Source organism: Podarcis melisellensis (assembly GCF_964234715.1).
Source record: "Podarcis melisellensis genome assembly, chromosome: 5".
Classification (NCBI taxonomy): Eukaryota; Metazoa; Chordata; class Lepidosauria; order Squamata; family Lacertidae; genus Podarcis; species Podarcis melisellensis.
This window is the reverse complement of record NC_138537.1, coordinates 46,638,351-46,658,348: the sequence shown is the minus strand read 5'-3', so window position 1 is coordinate 46,658,348 and position 19,998 is coordinate 46,638,351. Positions and strand designations below refer to the sequence as shown.

General features: G+C 41.9%; 1 protein-coding gene across 5 annotated transcripts in view; it reads left to right on the top strand.

Moving 5' to 3' along the window:
• The window catches only part of SORCS1 (sortilin related VPS10 domain containing receptor 1), a 368,116-nt gene that overhangs the window by 307,785 nt on the left and 40,333 nt on the right, over positions 1-19,998 (top strand). For all 5 annotated transcript variants that reach the window (XM_081912031.1, XM_081912030.1, XM_081912028.1 and 2 more), the window contains exons 16-19: positions 829-959; positions 9,769-9,882; positions 10,675-10,846; positions 16,811-16,997. In XM_081912031.1, coding sequence (XP_081768157.1) covers positions 829-959; positions 9,769-9,882; positions 10,675-10,846; positions 16,811-16,997 — 604 coding nt within the window. The remainder of the gene's footprint in view (positions 1-828; positions 960-9,768; positions 9,883-10,674; positions 10,847-16,810; positions 16,998-19,998) is intronic.

Here is a 19,998-nt window from a genome sequence, read left to right as displayed (position 1 = left end):
CATCAGGGTCTTTTCCAGGGAGTCTTCTCTTCTCATGAGGTGGCCTAAGAATTGGAGTCTCAGCTTCAGGATCTGTCCTTCCAGTGAGCACTCAGGGCTGATTTCCTTAAGAATGGATAGGTTTGATCTTCTTGCAGTCCATGGGACTCTCAAGAGTCTCCTCCAGCACCATAATTCAAAAGCATCAATTCTTTGGCGATCAGCCTTCTTTATGGTCCAGCTCTCACTTCCATACATCACTACTGGGAAAACGATAGCTTTAACTATACAGATCTTTGTTGGCAAGGTGAGGTCTCTGCTGCACCAGTGCAAATAGATAAATAGGTACCGCTGCAGCAGGAAGGTAAACAGAGTTTCTGTGTGCTCTGGTTTCCATCATGGTTTAGTTATGCTGGCCACATGACCCGGAAAGCTGTCTGTGGACAAACAGCAGCTCCCTCGGCCTGAAAGCGAGATGAGCGCTGCAACTCCATACTGTAGTCGCCTTTGACTGAACTTAACCGTCCAGGGGTCCTTTACCTTTTTTTACCAACAAGTTTATGTTTATCTGCATTCCTTCACACACATACATTTCTAGGCCCAGTGCTTTTGCATTCCTCAGCTGGAGTCTTTGTAGTGTTAAGGAAAGAGTGGCCAATTTGCTTTGAAAGTGGAAGAAGACATAAAACCACTAGCCATTTCTAATTTGGTAAGAGCCTATTGGGAGTGAGGGGTGCATTGGGAGAGGAGAGGAGGAAAGCACTGTTGTGCAAGCAGGACTTGTTGTTTTGGCTCCAAACCACACAACTGTTTGATTGAATCCATCCCATTGTTTTTCTCTCGCCTCAGGGAGAAGCATGCATCATGGGAGCAAAAAGGATCTACAGGAAGCGTAAGTCAGAAAAGAAATGTATGCAGGGCAAGTACGCTGGAGCCATGGCATCTGAACCATGTGTCTGCACAGAGGCAGACTTTGATTGGTGAGTACTGCTTTCAGCATTTTAGCAAGGCTATAGTGTATATGGCCCTGATACACAACGTTGGCAAGGGCACTGGAGACTAGGAATGCCTGAGGAATTTGATTTCAGTGAATCCCGATGTGAAGTGACTTGATTCCACCTCCCAGTCTAATATTCAAATGAGGAAGTATTTATTCTTGTATTTCAAATTTTGTGATATAATTCTAGGCTGAAAAATGCATTAAAATGCATTTGTATTGTGTGATGAAATACATATTTAAATATAAATTAGAGTATTGATTTCCCTGCAGCTTTTGTGTTTTTTTAAAAATAAATAAATGCACAAGTAATTCAAGACAAGCCTTTTCTAAAGGTTTGCTGCAAAATATGTAGAAGGGGATTTCTTTTCTGCCTCTAAATCATGAATTTTCCACACCAGCAGTCACAATCACCATATTTTCCCTCTCTTTTGCAAGTGGTTAAAACTCTTCTTACCACCACCTTTTAGCACCCAGTCTGGGAGAAAAAATTTAGCAGGAGCTGAGAAAAGAGAAGTGAGAAATACTGAAAAGTATTTTGTATAAGATTTGAGAAATGGTTTGAGGAGAGGAAATTGGAGGACACCCAGGGCCCCAGGGAGTTGGCACTTACGGTATATTCCTTTCCATCACTTGGACGCCAGAGAGGGACAGTTTAGCACCCTGTTGATATTTTGCTTTTTGTATCCTGGATTAAATGAATTGCTCCTGCACTCAGCTGTAATGCTGCTTAACTGCATATAAATACTTTTTAATTGCAATATTTTATTTCATAAAGTGTGTTCTTGTCATAAAATGTATGCACTTTTTATTTTGTTTGTGACTGCTGAACATAGTGCACAAGCAAATTTATAGTTTTAAGTATTGGCATTTAACTACTAGTGGGGCAACAGATTTAGGCAATGGGTGCTAATCCAGACATTTCACCCTATATTAGCAAAGAGGATCAGCCTTTGTCTGAGGTGTGCAAGTAAAATGCCCTTCTCTTGTGAAAAAGGACAATAATGAGTAATGTATTCCATTACCTTTAGACTTTCACAGTAGGGAGCAGATTAAGATTACAATCCTAACTCCATTTACCTGAGAGTAAGCCCCATTGAATTCAGTGGGACTTACTTTCAAGCAGACAGGATTGCAATCTTGGTGCATATAGGCTGCCTCTGGCAATGAACAATTTTGTGCAAATTAACAAACAATACGTCAGGAACAAAAAAACAATGAGGCACCTGTCAGGACAATAGCAATTATATATCAATGGATATGTAAATTACATACATTGCAAAGCAGTTTTCATGCCTGGTTATGTATAATGTGCACATGTTGTTGTCGTTTAAAAAACAAACTTGCTGTAGAGAATTAAGTTGAAAATCATTCATAGCAAAGAATCTGTGCCATGCAGGGGGTTGAATGGGTGAGTGGAAGAAAAAATGATGGATAATCCATTTCCAATGGATGCCTCCAGCATTAATATTATTTTTGTGGGGTGTTTTACCAATATGTAGATACACATTGGTGTATCAGTAGAACACTATGAAAAGAGAATCTTCATGCAATCATGCATACATATCACATCAAGGTTCCCTTTCTGCACTATTGTGTCATGGTGCTGATGCAGAAACATTCAATTTTAATCAGAAACTTCCTAATTTGCACTTCTTGTACTGTGTTGGGGGCCACCCAAAGTGGCTGGGGCAACCCAGTTAGATAGACGGCATATAAAGAATAAAATTCTTATTCTTATTAAAACAATGCACGATCTGAAATGCAATTATCTTTCAAAATCTGCACTTTTCTGAATCTTATGATGCAGTTCTCCAGACAACGTATGCAAAAATGTATATATTAGGGGAAAGTCTGTATAACAATGAGGAACTTATTTTTAAAAATTCCAAATTGCCACAGAAATGTGAAGAACTGAATCTAAGGATGGAAAAATGAAACAAAGCCTATCTGATAGATAGATTGATCCATCCATAATGATACCTGATTCTTAATACAAACTTTACTAATCTTATGTTCTCAGATGCACAGCATGAGATAAATTATGTTTTCCATAGTTCAGGGTATTGTAGAAACAGCACTGGCGTCAGACATCCATTTATTTGTGTGTCTTTCTAAAGTAAATTTTATGCTTTCCACAATTAATTATTCAAGCACCTACTACTTTTTTGTTGTTGTTGTTGGGGTGGGCATGAAAAATCTGTATTTACCCCAAAATCATGATTTTTTTTTAAAAAAATAAACACTTACTGTGTAACTACAGATTGAAACTATTTCACCAGAAAGGTTTGAAACAAAACAATGTATGTTTCTAGAAACAGAAAGTAATGTATTGCCAAAATGATCTTTGGAAGAATGAGTGAGTTACAAAACAGGAAAGGAGTCAGTTTAGCAGAGAGATTACATTTGCATGCATTGCCAGCTTCTCACTACCAGGGGGCAATAGTGTTTCAGAAATGATTATCACAATGAAAATTGTGTACTGGTCCTAAGGACAATATTACCTAGCAACTGCCTAGAAGCTAAATTGTATTTATTTAAGTAGTAAATGGATTATGGGGTGACACATATGTTATTAAAGCATTTATTTACCAGGTTCCCCAGCATTTTACTGCAGCATGCAAAGTATCACTCCAGCTGCAGATTTTATTTTTTATTCTGTACAAAAATGAATCTCGACATGTTTTTTAAAAATGGATCATTTCACTTTTGTGCTAGGTTGGCTGTAACAGTGACCTCCATTACTTGTTTAATGCCCTAACTTGCTTTACTAAAGCACCATGAGTCAGAACAGCTTATCTTTATGTGAGGATAGTAAAAGGTAAAGGGACCCCTGACCATTAGGTCCAGTCGTGGCCAACTCTGGGGTTGCGGCGCTCATCTCGCTTTACTGGCCGAGGGAGCCGGCGTACAGCTTCCGGGTCATGTGGCCAGCATGACTAAGCCGCTTCTGACGAACCAGAGCAGCGCACGGAAATGCCGTTTACCTTCCCGCTGGAGTGGTACCTATTTATCTACTTGCACTTTGTCGTGCTTTCGAACTGCTAGGTTGGCAGGAGCAGGGACCGAGTAACAGGAGCTCACCCCGTCACAGGGATTCGAACCGCCGACCTTCTGATCGGCAAGTCCTAGGCTCTGTGGTTTAACCCACAGTGCCACCCGCGTCCCTATGTGAGGATAAAAGACTTCATAATCAGAACAGACCTCATGGTGTGTCAAGGAGGTTTCTGTACCCAAAGTTATAGCCCCACTTCAATAATTACATGTTTGATATGCCCCCTTTCCTCCACCATGTAGATGATAGAGTAAGTGTTGGGACCACCACATAAATTCCTGAAAGTGCAGAATCCCCCCCCCCTCATTTTTGCTCCCCAGTTTGAGGAAGACAGATTCCACACATGGGACCCCTTGCAATACGGGGCATTCACATGTAAACCTTGCAGTTCACATGACCACCATGGAAGGAACATAAGGTATACTACTCACCTACCAACTGAATGCTGCAGGCAATGTATAATCATAAGAGGAGTTAACTGCATTAGGCCAATGACCTCTCTAGGCCAGCATCCTGTTTTCACAGTGGCCAACCAGATGCCTATGGGGAGACCACAAGCAGAACCTGAGCACAACAGCATTCCCTACCCCACAGTTTTCAGCAACTGGTATTCTGCTGTCAAAACTCAGATAGCAACACTGAGGATAGGATACACCTCCTAAAATGGCGGCACTGATCCAAAGATTAACTGAATTATTATTTGAATCTTCTTATCCAAGTCAGTGATATTCTACATATAATCATGCACACACATAGACCTCACACCTCCTCGTGGGTTTTTAAACCTGAAAAAACCCATAAGTTTTGAACCTCACTGCGTGGAAAAGCTACTGGAGCAATCGTTACAGTATGGGTAACCATTATGGTCGTGTGAAAGTAATAACGTAACATGCCGCACAATCTTTGTCTGCTCAGAAGCATGTACCATTGAATTCAGTGAGGCTTATTCCAAGGTAAAGTGGGTTTCATGATTGCAGCCTTAGGTGTCAGGCTGTCAGGGAACATGTCAAATACCAGTTTCAAACACCAGATGTCTGGCTGTAATGCTATTGATCTTAGCGCACTCCCATTTTCAGATTTAAGTAGCGGGGTTCATCCTTTGTCCCAATTGATGCTGATGCTTGTTGATTGCAAGGCAGCCTGTTGTGTCTGCAGTTAGGCAGCAATTTGTTGTTATCATCAGAGTTCTGTGTGCATCAGAGAGAAGACAAGAAATTCATTAGATTACAGGTCTGCAAGGTGAAAGAGCGATGCTAATGCCTCTCGAGTGAGATGCAAAGGAGTTGCTTCTGTCATTTCTCAGCATATTTCTCTCTCTGTGTGTAGGTAGGTGAATGAATGGATGTAAAGGCAGGCAGGCAGGGAGTTGCCAAAACCAAAAAATGTTGCAATCAAAAGTCAACATCTGTTTGCTTGCTGCAGAGAGCTAGTTTTGTGGTAGAAACATACAAATGTATCTTAAATGGAAGTTAAAGTTGTTGCTGTTGTTTCACTACTTGTCCTTCAATTTAAAATCACAAGCCGGGCTATAGCACTTAAAACACAATGCTAAAAGCCCTGTTCCGTACCCAATAAGCACGGGATGCTTTTGCCTGGCAGCACAGGGGCCCATAGATTGCAGTAAAAAGCTGGGCAAGGTTTTTGCTTAGTATCTTCTCCGTGTGATGCACTCATAGGAAAAAGCTGTCCTTGTTGCAGAGGGGAAGGGAAGCCTATATAAGACTGCTTCCCCTGGAGCTCACAGTCATTTTGGTATGAGAGCTTGCTTCCTGCCCACCCTCGGGTTAGAACCTTCAGTGAGCAATTTTGGGTTGCTTGGAATCTGCAGTGAGACCTTTCTTGCTTGGTTTCCACCACGGCAAGGTTCAACACTGGCTGACTCCTGTCATACTGGTTTGGAGCAATCCAAACCCAGCAGATCCATTCCATCAACATGGGACTTGTGGAATGATGAACTGATCCTGGGACCCAATGCCATGCCAATCCTTGCCCTGTCTGCTGCTATCAATAAAGGTTGGGCCTGATTTTATCCCATCACCATTGTACAGTCTGCTTATTTTGCTGCTCTCATGAGCCATATAATGCACCTGCCTGGGCAAACAGTTTCAAACAACTTACAATCTCAGAATTAAGGTGGAACCTAAAAATATATATCTCAGATGTCAAAGGTAAAGAGGTGTGCTATATAGTGAAGATGCCAGGAGGGAATCCAAAAGGTGTGCACAGGTGAGAATTGTAGAACCTTCTCCACCAACCACACTTCACCTCCATGCATACACCTCCTTTCCCCAATGACTCTTCTCCCAGCTAGGTTCAGGCAGGAGAAGAATTTAGTACCCCATGCCCATACATCTATTCTGCTAGTCGTGCAAACACACAAATTGCCCTTTGTTTCTCCCACACCTCCCACTCTTACATCTTCAGAATTGCTGCTACAGCTGTATCCTAGATTCAGGTAGGTAGCCATGTTGGTCTGACACAGTCAAAATAAATAAAAAAATGTCCAGTAGCACCTTAAAAGGCAAAGGTAAAGGTACCCCTGCCCGTACGGGCCAGTCTTGCCAGACTCTAGGGTTGTGCGCTCATCTCACTCGATAGGCCAGGAGCCAGCGCTGTCCGCAGACACTTCTGGGTCATGTGGCCAGTGTGACAAGTGAGCCAGCGCAGCACACAGAATGCCGTTTACCTTCCCGCTGGTAAGCGGTCCCTATTTACCTATTTATCTACTTGCACCCAGGGGTGCTTTCAAACTGCTAGGTTGGCGGGCGCTGGGACCGAACGACAGGAGCGCACCCCGCCGTGGGGATTCGAACCACCGACCATGCGATCGGCAAGTCCTAGGCACTGAGGTTTTACCCACAGCGCCACCCGCATCCCAGCCTTATAGCTTATACCCAGAACAAACTTAGTTGGTCTCTAAGGTGCTACTGGACAATTTTTTATTTATTTCAGCTATATCCTAGGTGCAATGGACCCTGGGAAACATTAGATTCTCAAGGCAACTAGATATTTAATATAGATGGAGGGGTCCTGGAAATGGCAAATCCAAGGCTGCCAGGGCAAATGTTACAGTCCATCAAGAATGCTCTACTTAGACACTAGTGAGTATAACAAGCAAGGATGCATGCAATCTCTCAGTTCCAAGTTTACTTTGAGTCTACATGCCTCTTCTCCTAGTGCTTGCTCTAAAGGAACTTTGGGGAGTTTCCAGACAGGCTTTTCATTGGGCATTCATGCCGATACATTCACACAAGCCTTGCACAGAGGTTGTACAATGTTACCTGTTTAGTGAACATTCATCGTGACATCTTCAAGCGGAGATTACACAACATTGCCAGCTAGTGGTTGTTATCCTGCACTTTCCAAATTTTTAATCAGACATTTTGCACTTACAAAAGGGATGAGATAATTGTGCTGGAAAGTTTGGGATGCCAACCAAATTTTATGTGAATAAGCAATCTCTCTGGAAGTGCCCTTGCACCACTATTAAGCAACAAAGGGGGGGGGGAGGTGGAGAAAGCATCCGAATAAGAGCATGTCCATACAAACATACATACAAATGAAGTGGCCCTGACAATAATGTTAGAGATTTGAAGGGGTCCAATTGCCTCAACCAAGGGATATAGCCCACCAGTTCAGTATATTATGGGGGTGTGGAGTTATATAGCATGGTAATCTATAGTATATAATATTGGTACATTATATTGAATTGCATATTTATACAGATTCATTACTGATGAATCATAGACTATGAGGTCTGAATCATGATTTCACTGACAGAGTTCAGTCCTGGAATATATGAAGATATGCATCTCTGAGTATATGCAGAGTGTTTTTCTCTCACCTACACCCAGCTCTCAAAACATCTTAACTAAGGCAGGACTCCCAAGGCAATTCAAAGGACAGCTTGATCCCTGCTGCTCTTTTCAAAATTAAGGACTTGTGTCATCCATATCCAGCACTGAGCAATATCATCTAGGATTCCTTGCCTAGAAGAAAGGGTGCATTTAGCATAAAAACTCAAACTGATTAAATCAGGCATTGAACACGTATTCTCTTTTCTGCATATTTTGCTGCTCTGCCTTTCACTTGATTATTGAACATGCTGTGAGAGTGCAGCGTTACAGCTTTTTAATTATATTGATACATGAGACCTCAGCAATACAAGCATTTCAGTGTGTTGACAATCAGATTACAGAGGAAAGAAACCTCATTTATAAATAAATGAAAATGAGTTTTATCACTTGTGGAATGATAATTTCAATAGCCTTTATGCTGTCTCTCTACTTAGGATGCTTAGAAAATTATTTTGCATCCTTTGGGTAACCAAGTATCTGTTTGCAAAACAATTAACCAGTGTTTAGCATGCTTGCAAAAAGACTCAGGAATGTTATACATATGAAAGAGTGAAGTGAAAATGTTGGCTCAATTCCACTGCCAAAAAGAACGGATGGGATCAGGACTTTTTTTTCAGCTGGAACTCATGGAGCTGAGTTCTGGCACCTCTAAGGTAGGCACCATTGCCATTCTAAAAGAATTGTGAGTTACAGAACCTCTTTTTCTAAAAAAATAGCACTGGACAGGGCTGTCCAACAAGTGCTAACTGCACCATACCTTCTCTACCTCTGTACCTTTTCTTCTGCACTCTTAGCAGAAGTTCAGCCTTCATTCTCCCCTCCCTTTGCATATAACTTGTTTTCAAAGGAAATTGAGCAATTCCTGGGACAACACTCAGCTCAGTTGTGAACCACACATTTTGCACCCCAAAGGTCCCACATTCACCCTCTGACATCTCCAGTAAAAGGATCTCAGATATCAAAACTGGGGGGCAATCTTAGAAACTAGTGGGGAGTCAGAATAGACAATCTACTGAACTAGATTGACCAATGGTGAGATCTGATATAAGGCAGCTTCATTTCCTCTGGCCATAGTTATCCTCTAGATAACTTCCAACATTACACAACAAGCCAGAGAAGTGAAGGCGACAAAATGCATGGGGAGTCTGGTACATATTCACTGTGCTTTGACCTACCCATCCACTGGGTCCTAAAGAGTAGTTTCTGATAAAATTATGATACTGAAATGAATGGTCATAATCCAAAATCAACCAGGCTCAAATGTTGTATAGTTACTGACAGAGCCATACCTGGGCTTCCTTGTGCCCATGGCAAGGAGCTATATCAGCACCCCCACCCATCCCACATGTGCCTTTGGCAAGGAGATGTTGTGGTGCCTCTGAAGCTGGGAGAGACCAGAAACTCAAAAAGTTTGTGCTTTTTTCACCTTTCACACTCTGCCAGTGTCTTTCTCCATTGCTTTCAGGGTCGTGTCTGCTCTTCTCTGCCTCTTCTCCTCCTCCTCCTCTGTTGGTTCATCTGTCTGAGCATGCAAACAGGTGGGGGGGGGCTCCTATCCACTCCAAGCCAGAGTGGGGAGGTATGGTTTTTGAGCCATTGGTAGGAGCCAATCTGACCAACTTCTATGTATGCCCATGATTACTGATTGAGGCAAATGCAGACAGGAAGCCCAGAGCTGTAGAACACCACCCTCAAGTTGTAGACAGATGTATGTATACCTGTGTGAAATCGATATATGTGCAGAAGACAAAGTAAGCTTCCAGGGCTGTCTTTATGTGAATGTGGTATACCTCTGCAGGCTTCACTGTAACATGATTTCTCAGAATTTTGTGCTTCTGATTTGCATATCACTGAAACAATCTCTCCTTCATTCAAACCAGTGACTATGGATTTGAGCGTCACAGCAATGGGCAGTGCTTGCCTGCATTTTGGTACAACCCATCCTCCTTGTCAAAAGACTGCAGTATTGGTCAGAGTTATCTCAACAGCACTGGGTGAGTTGTTTTCAGATCAGACTTACCAGAATCTAGTTGTTAATATTATTTGTGAATGGTTGTTAAGCTTTCCTCATACTGTTCATCAGGTCTATTGCAGAGCAAGGCTTTAAATGCGGAGGGGCTTGCCAAGGGATTCTAAGACAGTCTAGCTACCAGTGATGCATATGACCCAGCCTTCCCTGCTGTGCCAGTCTGGAGCTGGCACACAAGAAAGTCATATTTATCCTTCCTCTCTGGCTGACATCAGTGCCAGAGCTTTGGAAATGTTGGCATCTCTGCTTCTCCATTTATCCCCATTTTGTGTAAACACTATACCTTTAAAGCACATGAAAAGCAAACATACACCTCTCAAAGAGTTACGGGCACAGTAGTTTTTTTACGAGTTGCTGTCAATTTTAGCTCTGTGAGAGGTAAACTACAATGCCCATAGTTCTTTGAGGGAGAGAATCTACTTTGAATCTGCTTTTAAGTGTGCATGCAACCTATGCTGTTTTGTGATAAAATTCCTTATTATTGATTGCTGTCAAATTAACATTTAGCATCATTAATGGTCTTATTTACATATTTTGGCTGCTTTCTTATATCTGTGCATTCTTAATTTGTTGTGAGTGGCTATGAGACTTTTCTGTAAGAAATGGTGAAATAATAACAGTTGCTGTTATTGTTATGATTTGCTTAAACTAACTGGGATGTTGTGGTGGTGTTATTGAAAAAGCGTAAATAGTCTTAAGTAAGCATCTTGCAGTGGTCCTTCCTTACACTGTTGTGTCTGCTTCCCACTTTCAACAGGTATAGGAAGGTTGTATCTAATAACTGCACAGATGGTGTGCGTGAACAGTACACAGCCAAGCCTCAGCAGTGTCCTGGCAAAGCCCCACGAGGACTTCGAGTTGTCACTTCAGATGGCACATTGACATCAGAACAAGGGCACAATGTTACCTTCATGGTGCAGCTGGAGGAGGTATGTTGTCTTTCACACATTTCCCACTGGGGCTTTTGAGTCTGAATCGTTTAGAAGAAAATAGATAGAAGTGAACACAATTAATTGGCCAGTGGGATTTAACTGATTAATGGCTTGATAAATATGAGCTGTGTATCTGGGCTACAATAAGCAGGGCCTCGTTAACTTCCGTAACCTTTGCTCACTTCCACTTTTGCCCTTCACAATTCCTTGAAGGGTAGACCCGAAAGTGAAGTTACCTGGGCAAATATTGCCAAGCAAATGGCAAAGCCAGCATTTAGAGGATATAGAAAAATGTACATTTCTGAAACAATGCATTCTGTCAACTACCATTTGTTACTTACACGAGGCATGGAGGACACCCAGTCTTGCTTAAGAAGTGCTGGTTGAGGATTAGTTTCCATGCTGAAACAGACAGTTATATTCTTCTTGAATCCCACATCTTAGTGATTTGAAAAGTCAGCACCTACTGGTGAAAAGACAACCAAGGGATAATAAAGACCCTGACATCCGTTTTATCAACCATTGAACTCAACATTATCAAATGCAAGTACTCATAGGATAGTTTTATGATAGGTGCATTTGCAAGATAGTAATGTGTGCATTTGCAAGGAGTTAAGATGGGGCATTCACTCTGCAGAAATCTAGAGAAAACCTCACCCATAAAGTTTTTTGCTACCAAATTTGGCTCAAGACGTGTGTGTGTGTGTCTGTGAGAGAGAGAGAGAGAGAGAGAGAGAGAGAGAGAGAGAGAGAGAGAGAGAGAGAAATTAAAATTCCTGTGTTATAGGTGTCTTAAAAACCAGTTAAGCACCATCTCTGCACTGGACTATGGGCTGAAAAAATTGAGTTACGGTAATCTGCATAATGACCAGAAAAAGCAAATGCTTGAGAATTACATTCTGGAAGACAACCGAGGAGAAACAACAACTGCCTGTTGCAAAACCTGATTTAAAACATGTTTTAAACATCTGCAAGGATAAAGAGATAACAAGTCATTGCTTAAATGAAAGCTTCCAATTAAATGTGAAGCTTGGGACTAGATTTAAAAACATTTTGATTACATCTCATTGTTTAACACTTTGATTTACATGTAAGGCCCAGCACTTCATAGAAAAAAATCATGCTTGCAGCCTCTGGGGTGAGACTGAAATTGATTGTTTGAAGGTGTTGTCCTCATTAAGATTATTAAAATTAGCAGTATCATCTCCTCCCACATTGAAACTCCATGGATGACTTACACATAATCAAGTTATAATCATATTCTGTAAATGGGCCAGGTTGTTACTTTGGAATCCATAGGTGTAAAGAATCTCAGAGGCTGTGAGAAGAATTCGGGTATAAAATGCAGCTAATTATTTAACACCTTGCTTGTTTATATAGCCATGGGTTAGGCATGTGCATCAGCTCTGTGTATACCCTGAATTACAAGGTGCATTGGGGTAATTCAAGGAAGGTTCTCATTTTACCTCATTAGATTTTCTATTATCAAGATGCCTTGAGGGGTATCACTTCATTTTCAAGTGACTCTGTTTGGACCCAACTAAGGAAGTCCCACAGAGCTCAAGAGGGAAGGTGATGGAGAGTTGGGGGAGAGGATCTCTTATTCTGATGGATGGGGCTAGGTTTTAATCATAGTGAATTATTTCCTCGGGGCATTCCAATCACGTTGAGTTGATGGAAGGGTTGGAAACTGCTTAGAATAATAGAATCACAGAATTGGAGAGATAAAATGAACCCCAGGGTCATCTAGTCCAACTCCGTGCAATACAACTCTGTAATCTCAACTAAAGCTTCCAAGACAGATGGCTGTTCAACCTCTGCTTAAATACTTCCAATGAAGGATCGTCCACCACCTACCAAGGGAGTCCGGTCTACTGTCAAATAGCTCTTACTATCATAAAGTTTTTCCTGATGTTTAATTGGAATCTCCTTTCTTGTAACTTGACGTTATTGGTTCGAATCTTACCCTCTAGAGCACAAGAAAACAAGCTGACTCCATCTTCCATGTGACAACCCTTAGATACTTGAAGATAGCTATCATGGCTCCTTTCAGTCTCCTCATTTTCCAGGCCAAACATACACAACTTCCTCAACCCTTCCTCATAAGGCTTTATTTCAGGACCCTTGATCATTTTGGTCTCCCTTCTCTAAACACATTCCAGTTTGTCAATATCCTTCTTAAATTGTGGTTTCCAGAACAGGATGCACAATTATTCCAGGTGTAGTCTGACTACAGCAGAATATAGTGGGACTATTATTTCCCTTAAGGGACGCGGATGGTGCTGTGGTCTAAACCACTAAGCCTCTTGGGCTTGCCGATCAGAAGGTCAGCGGTTCAAATCCCTGCGACAGGTTGACCTCCCCTTGCTTGGTCCCAGCTCCTGCCAACCTAACAGTTCGAAAGCGCACCAGAAAAAAAGTGCAAGTAGATAAATAGGTACCGCTCCAGCGGGAAGGTAAACGGCATTTCCGTGCACTGCTCTGGTTTCCATGTTCCATTGCACCAGAAGCGGCATAGTCAAGCTGTCCACATGACCCAGAAAAACTGTCTGAGGACAAACGCCGGCTCCCTCAGCCTCTAAAGTGAGATGAGTGCTGGAACCCCAGAGTCGTCTGCTACAGGACTTAACTGTCAGGGGTCCCTTACCTTTATTACTTCCCTTGATCTGGATGCTATGCTTCTTGTTGATGCAGCTCTCTCATAGAGAGAGCACAGAACAATTCAGAAACAGATCATTTTTTAAAAAGAAATATGCATGGATACAAGCAGCAGCAGGTGGCAGAACAGTACAGGCAGGACTGTGTTGCTGACCTGGCTTCCCAATGCTGGTTACTGAGAGAGGGAGAGAGAGGGCAAAGCAGCAGGGAGCTTGGTGCAGTGCAGCCACAACACCAAGGACATCAGATTGTGCCCACTCTATGAAAAGCCCCCATTCAACTTGCCCCTCTCTGGATTCCTTCACTGCAGCAATCCAGGGATTCAGACAGCAGTATTTCCATCAGGCAGGAGATGCCGGGGGATGAACTTGGGGCTTTTTGCACACAAAGCATGTGCTTTTCAGTATTAAGTATTTGGAGAATATTTGATAAGTATTCAGGTACTCGGAGAATGTTTGAGCACTATTGGATGCCATAGAGGACCATCTTAAGGAGACTTTGGGGAAGAAATGATTAAGATACACTTAGAATCACAGCTTTGATGCATTGATGTAAAACCTGTGGGAGAAATGTGTTCCCTTTACTGCCTACCTTATTATCTGAGCTCAGCAGAGTCACAAAACTATTCAGTCTAGCACTACATTTGTCACTGTGATGAATGAAGGGGGGGGAATGACAGATACAGATCAGTCTTTTGTAATTTCATGTACTGTAGAAATCCTTATTATGGGTATCAGTTACACATACCTAGCGATATTCTATATTTACTGTGTTGCTCTTGTGCAGCTTTCTATCTGTAATTTCCTGGACACCCTACACTGTGATTTAGTCAAACACCTGATTACAGAAGTGTTCTCAAACCGTTTGGACTTTATGCAACCTGTGGTATAAGCACATCATGCAGAAATGCATTTCCTATGTATACAATACTGTGAAAGATGTTCTGACCAATTTAAGGGATGCAGGGGAAAAAAGACCTGTGGGAAGCAACACAGGAACCTAGGAAAGTGCCTTATAGCAAGTCAGACTATTGGTTCATCTAGTTCCATCTGGTTTGACTCTTAACTGGCTGCCCAGGGTTTCAGGCAGGACTCTGTCCCACTATCTGGAAACAGCAGATATTGAACCTGGAACCTTTCTTGTATGCAAATCAAGCGCTATACCACTGAACAACAACCTGTCCCCTATGCTGTGGAACTATGAAATCAACTTTCAACACACTTAGAAATGTTAAGTTTTGGGGGTCTCTTTTTGCCCCTCTTCTTGTTTTTCTTTGCTGGCACAGAAAAAATCTGTCCTGCTCGTCACACTATTGCATAAAAGCTGCTTGCCCTGAAATACTGAAATTCTTAAATGCCAGCTTTTGAAAGATTGCCTTTTAGAAATGTGTTAAATCCTGAACTACAGGTTGTGTATTCAGTTCAGAGACAGGTGGGAGGCATTTTCAGTTCAAAGGATTAAATAATTTTCACAGGAACGAACTGGAAAAAACAAGGAAATTCATCTTGTGAAAGAGGCACTGGAAGAATGGCAGCTGTAGGTCTCCTCTAATTAGACTGGAAGGAGGCACCTTTCTCAGCAGGAAGCCATGATGTGAATCAGAAGTCCACGTCCTGCTGAGCTCCGAAGTGATTTTATGCTCCTCGGACAGCTGTAGACTCAGCATATTCTTTGGCCCACCAAAATTTATTAAAAGGGTTTAAAAAGAAGAAGACATATTAGAAGCGACTCAGTATCTTTTTCTAAGTCCTTTTTATATTATGCCAAGGCTGCTATAACCATGTACACCTTGTGCTGGGAGCAAGTTTCAGTGAACCCTGAGATGCCTACATCCAGTGCTTTTTTTTCTTAAAAAAAATGTTTAGGGGTACTCTCATTTTGACTTAAGAAAATCACCATTTTCTAGTTCAAATCAGGAAAACTAAATACAGTAAATGGACAAAAGTACAAAGATTCACAAAATGTTTAGGGGTATGTTTACCCCTACATCCCCCCCCGAAAAAACACCACTGTCTGCATCTGTGTAGGCAAGAACAGTGTGAGGGTTGAAAACTTTTAAACCCACTTTGCTTTCTCCAGGTACCTTATTTCTCTATAGTCCCTTACCACATTACAAGATAAAAATGTGTTTTTGTGAGAGGCTTTAAAAATGAAATGAAATAAAGTTTGCACACACTTCTACCCATAACCCAACAAGAGACAGTTTGTACATTATGTGACCTCAATGTATCATCCTACATTTCCAGAATAATTTGGTACAGCAGAGGCATGACGTCTCTCTGAGAAAAAGCCTAAAATAAGAGTGTGATGAGCAGAAGCGGACTTTCTTTTTCACTGCTAATATCAGCAGTGCAAGGAAAGCTTTTGCTCGTCTGGAATTGATGCCGGGTGTTTTCTTGAAGGGTGTGAGGGACATAGACAGCAAGCCTGTGCACACTTACCTTGGAATAAGCACCATTGAACACAGTGGGACTTAACTTCCAAATTAAACGCGCATGGGTTTATGCCACATGAGATGAAGTTGGGATGTAATAATGGTTTTCCAATATTTAAAATGACGTTATGAACAAACATTTCTCTCACAGATATATACACATACACATTCACATATATGTACACACAGTCACTTTGTTGTAAAATTCCTAAATGAGATTTTGCATCTTTAGGGTTCTGACTTTTGTGGCATACACAATTTGGACCAGATTCAAGCAGTCCTGTCATTCTGAGATCCATTTTTGAGATCTGACTGCATTGCAGAATGTCTCCCAGATACGGCAATCCACGAGGAAGTTTAGGCAGAGTAGCATTAAGTGTTTCTGTGGTTCACCAAAACCCAATTATAGCGGTGTGCCAAAACAGCTGCCTCCAATTTGCTATCCCATTCGCAGGCTGAACATTAGGAGCAGCAATTTTGGGCGTCATAATTCAACTCATGTTGTGAACCCCTGAAATGGTTGGGAGCAGAGAATAATTGTGTCAGGACTGGCAGATTCTACTTTTGTGTTCTAATTCACTGATTTTGGCAGGGGCTCTTAAACAGAAAGAAGGCAAGAAGTCCCCTCCCCAGAATAACTTTGCCTACCCCAAAACAATTTCATTCTTCTCCTTTGGTTTTGCCTCAGTGGTTTTGTCAAAATCCCCCCAACTAATTTTTGCTGAACCAGACGTAAGGTTTTGACTGATCCCTATAAATGTAGATTCTTACTTGTACACCTGAATACCTTTCAAGATGGCAAATATTCAAATTGCCTTGGATTCCACATCTAATTTATACTAATTATCTTCCCTACCTCTCTAATTTAGGGTGACATTCAAAGATCAATAATCCGTGTGGATTTTGGAGACGGCAGTGCTGTGTCGTACGCCAATCTCAGCTCCACAGAAGATGGGATCAAGCACGTCTACCAGAATGTGGGGATTTTCCGAGTAACAGCGCAGGTGGAAAACAGCCTGGGGGCAGACAGTGCTGTCATGTACTTGCATGTAAATTGTATGTTATTACATTGGTATATGAAATATTTTAAAGATTCTTTCTTTCTTTCTTTCTTTCTTTCTTTCTTTCTTTCTTTCTTTCTTTCTTTTACGTTTGTACTATGAAACCTGCTAAGAGAAGGAGTAGTTCACTTTTATATTAACATTTATTCTTTGGGAAGTTGAAAGTAAAAGAGAAATGGGTACCAAAAAAATTCAGCAGGACATCTTAATGCTGTGAGGAAATGGTCTCTCAAAATTCCCCACCCTATCTGTGAGTAAAGTAACCAGAGACACTGAATTTCACTGAATTTCTCCAGGGAGGATGAAAATTCTCTACCTTTTTATCCAGGCTGAGGCTCACAGTTGTCAGTAGCACAACTTCCCTCAGATTGCCATTTGTTTTTTGTTGCTGCTGTAAGAACTGACAATAGCAACTATGTTAGCAGCATGACTGCCATTTTGCATCTTCCACAGTGCCCCAGACCTAGTATGATTCTTTAGTATGGCAGGAGGAGAGATGGCAACCACTTTGTGCTGTGCTTTCTCAATTTTGATTCCGCATGAAAAATTGGAAATATTTGTTTATTAATGTATTTATATCCTGCTTCAGACCTGGCACCAAACAGTGGTGGTTACTGTCTTCTGGGACTGGTGGGTGAAGGAAAGATTATGTACATCAGGTGGAGCCAAAGCTAAGATCACAGTAGGCAGATCACACTTAACACTGAGGAGCAGTTGATGCATGCAGACAGACCCACACAGAGAGTAGGGGAGGGAGAAGGAGCAAAGGTAGGGTCTGGCGGGGGTGGATGTGTGTGGAGAAGTTGACTGGTTGAAGGGTGGAGAGGAATAGTAAGGTTAGGGACTGAGAGGAAATAGAGTTTGATGGAACAATAGTGGAAGCTTGGGAGGAAGATGAAATAATGAGGTTAGATAGGAGGCAGAGAGAGCAATGTTCTAGACACTGGAAAGAGGCAAAATGAGAGGCACCAGTGTGAGTGCTGTCCATAATCAGGACCTGCAGGACATAGCTGACTTTCCACAATAAGCACACGGTTGTCAGGGGTGGTTATCTCTTCCATTTTGTTTTCAGTCACTCCACCCATGACAGCCATTTTGTGTTTTGCCATGGCACCTCCATGGCAGCCATTTTGTGACGCTAACACCCCCCCCCCAGCACTCTCTTAAAATTCAAAAGGTGCCCACTAGCCCAAAAAGGTGGGCAACCCCTGGTCTACTTGAAAGCGAGTCCCACCTAGTTCAGTGGTACTTCTTTATTATTATTGTGTAGAAGATTGCAGCCTTAGAAAGGAAAAAGGAATGGGAAAGGTAAAAGAAGGAATTGGCTCAGCGGGCTGAAAGGTGCAACAAGACTTTTGATAAGTGGGCATTGCCCTAGGCAACAAATCCCTGTGGGCTGTATATTAGTGAGCACAGGGAAGCCTTGCTGCAGAGGTGCCATCCCCAATTTATATCAGGATGTTGGAGGAGCCAGGAACATGGTGGCAACATGGCTTCAGTTGCAAGTGGCTGCTCATCGTCCTCCTCCTTCTGCCACTGCCATCGGCTGGGGCTTCTCCCCCCCTTCCCCTCCATGACAGGAGGAGGAGGAGCCACTGAAGCCACAGCATGCTCAGCTCCATGCTGGGCCCTGATTTTGGGGGGGTTGCTGCCCCGGCCCTGTTCACATAATCCGTTTACTCTCAAAGGATAGGATTTACAGAGTGTGCAAACAGGCCTTTGTTTATACTGGCCCATGAAAGAACTATAACACAATACTAAGCTTTAGTTTGAAGATGTTGAAAATACCTAAGCTGATATATGCAGTACTTTTTTTCTTTCTTAAAAAATGTTTGGGGTACTCTCATTTTGAGGCAAGAAAGCCACCATTTTATAGTTCAAATCGGGGAAAATAAATACAGTAAATAGACAAAGGTACAAAGATTCACAAAATGTTTAGGGGTATGTGTATCCCTGCATACCCCCCAGAAAAAAGCACTGTTTTTAAATGCAAAAGTTAAGATTTTATATAAAGAGCAAGCAGCCCATTGAACCTTAAAACCAAATTTACAAAGTTCTGTTGGCCAACCTTTACACACACACACACACACACACACACACACACACACACACACACATATTGTTTGAGAGTTTTTATTTATTTATATAAAGCAGTTCTCAGCATTATGCCACAAAAGCTAAACAAGGATACAGAAATGATTAAGATCAATATTTAAATATCAACAACCAAAATAACCAAAATCAATATGAAAGAAATGAAATTGCCTTCTCAGCCTCTTATCTCTTCCCATCTTTATGAAAATGCCAGCGGGGTGGGGAGGCCAGGCCTTCTTTGTTTGTAAAGGTCACTGCAAACACACTTGAGTGCTGGCAATATCTCCAGAGAGGCTCTGGGGGTCTCTGATAACACAGGGCCATGCAATCTGCTACAATTTGACAGAAGATGATTCCGCAGGGGCCCATCTTCACTGTGCACTACTTTGTTTGCAAGCTAATGAGGCCACTTGATGGAGCAGCTATTTGCCTATGCAGGCCACAAGCTACAAAGGAAAAGTCGTTGTCTGGGTCATTCCTCTATGGGAATGGGTTTCCCCACCACATTGAAATAGAATGCAAAAAAGTTACTGAGACTCTCAGCAGGATCACAAGCGGCATAGCTTTTCATATTTTCTGCAGTGTTTCTAGAATCAAATTTTTCACAAGCAGACTTAGTAATTGTGGCTCCCAGCAGTCTAAGGCAAGCAGGTACAGAGAATGGAGGTATTCAGTTATAGGGCAGAGAGGGCTAGTCTGTCCCTAGTGCTCCTGAAAGCTGATTCACATGATCAGTTGCATATGCTTTAAAGGTCAAGAAAGGGCAGTGTCTCTCTGGTTTTAAACTTTAGGCCTATGGTTAGAATGGTAAACATATATTTAAAAAAAATATATCATGGGGGGAAAAAGGATTATTACAAATAAAATAAATGAATAGTTGCAAGCTGGTGTTCTAATACCCA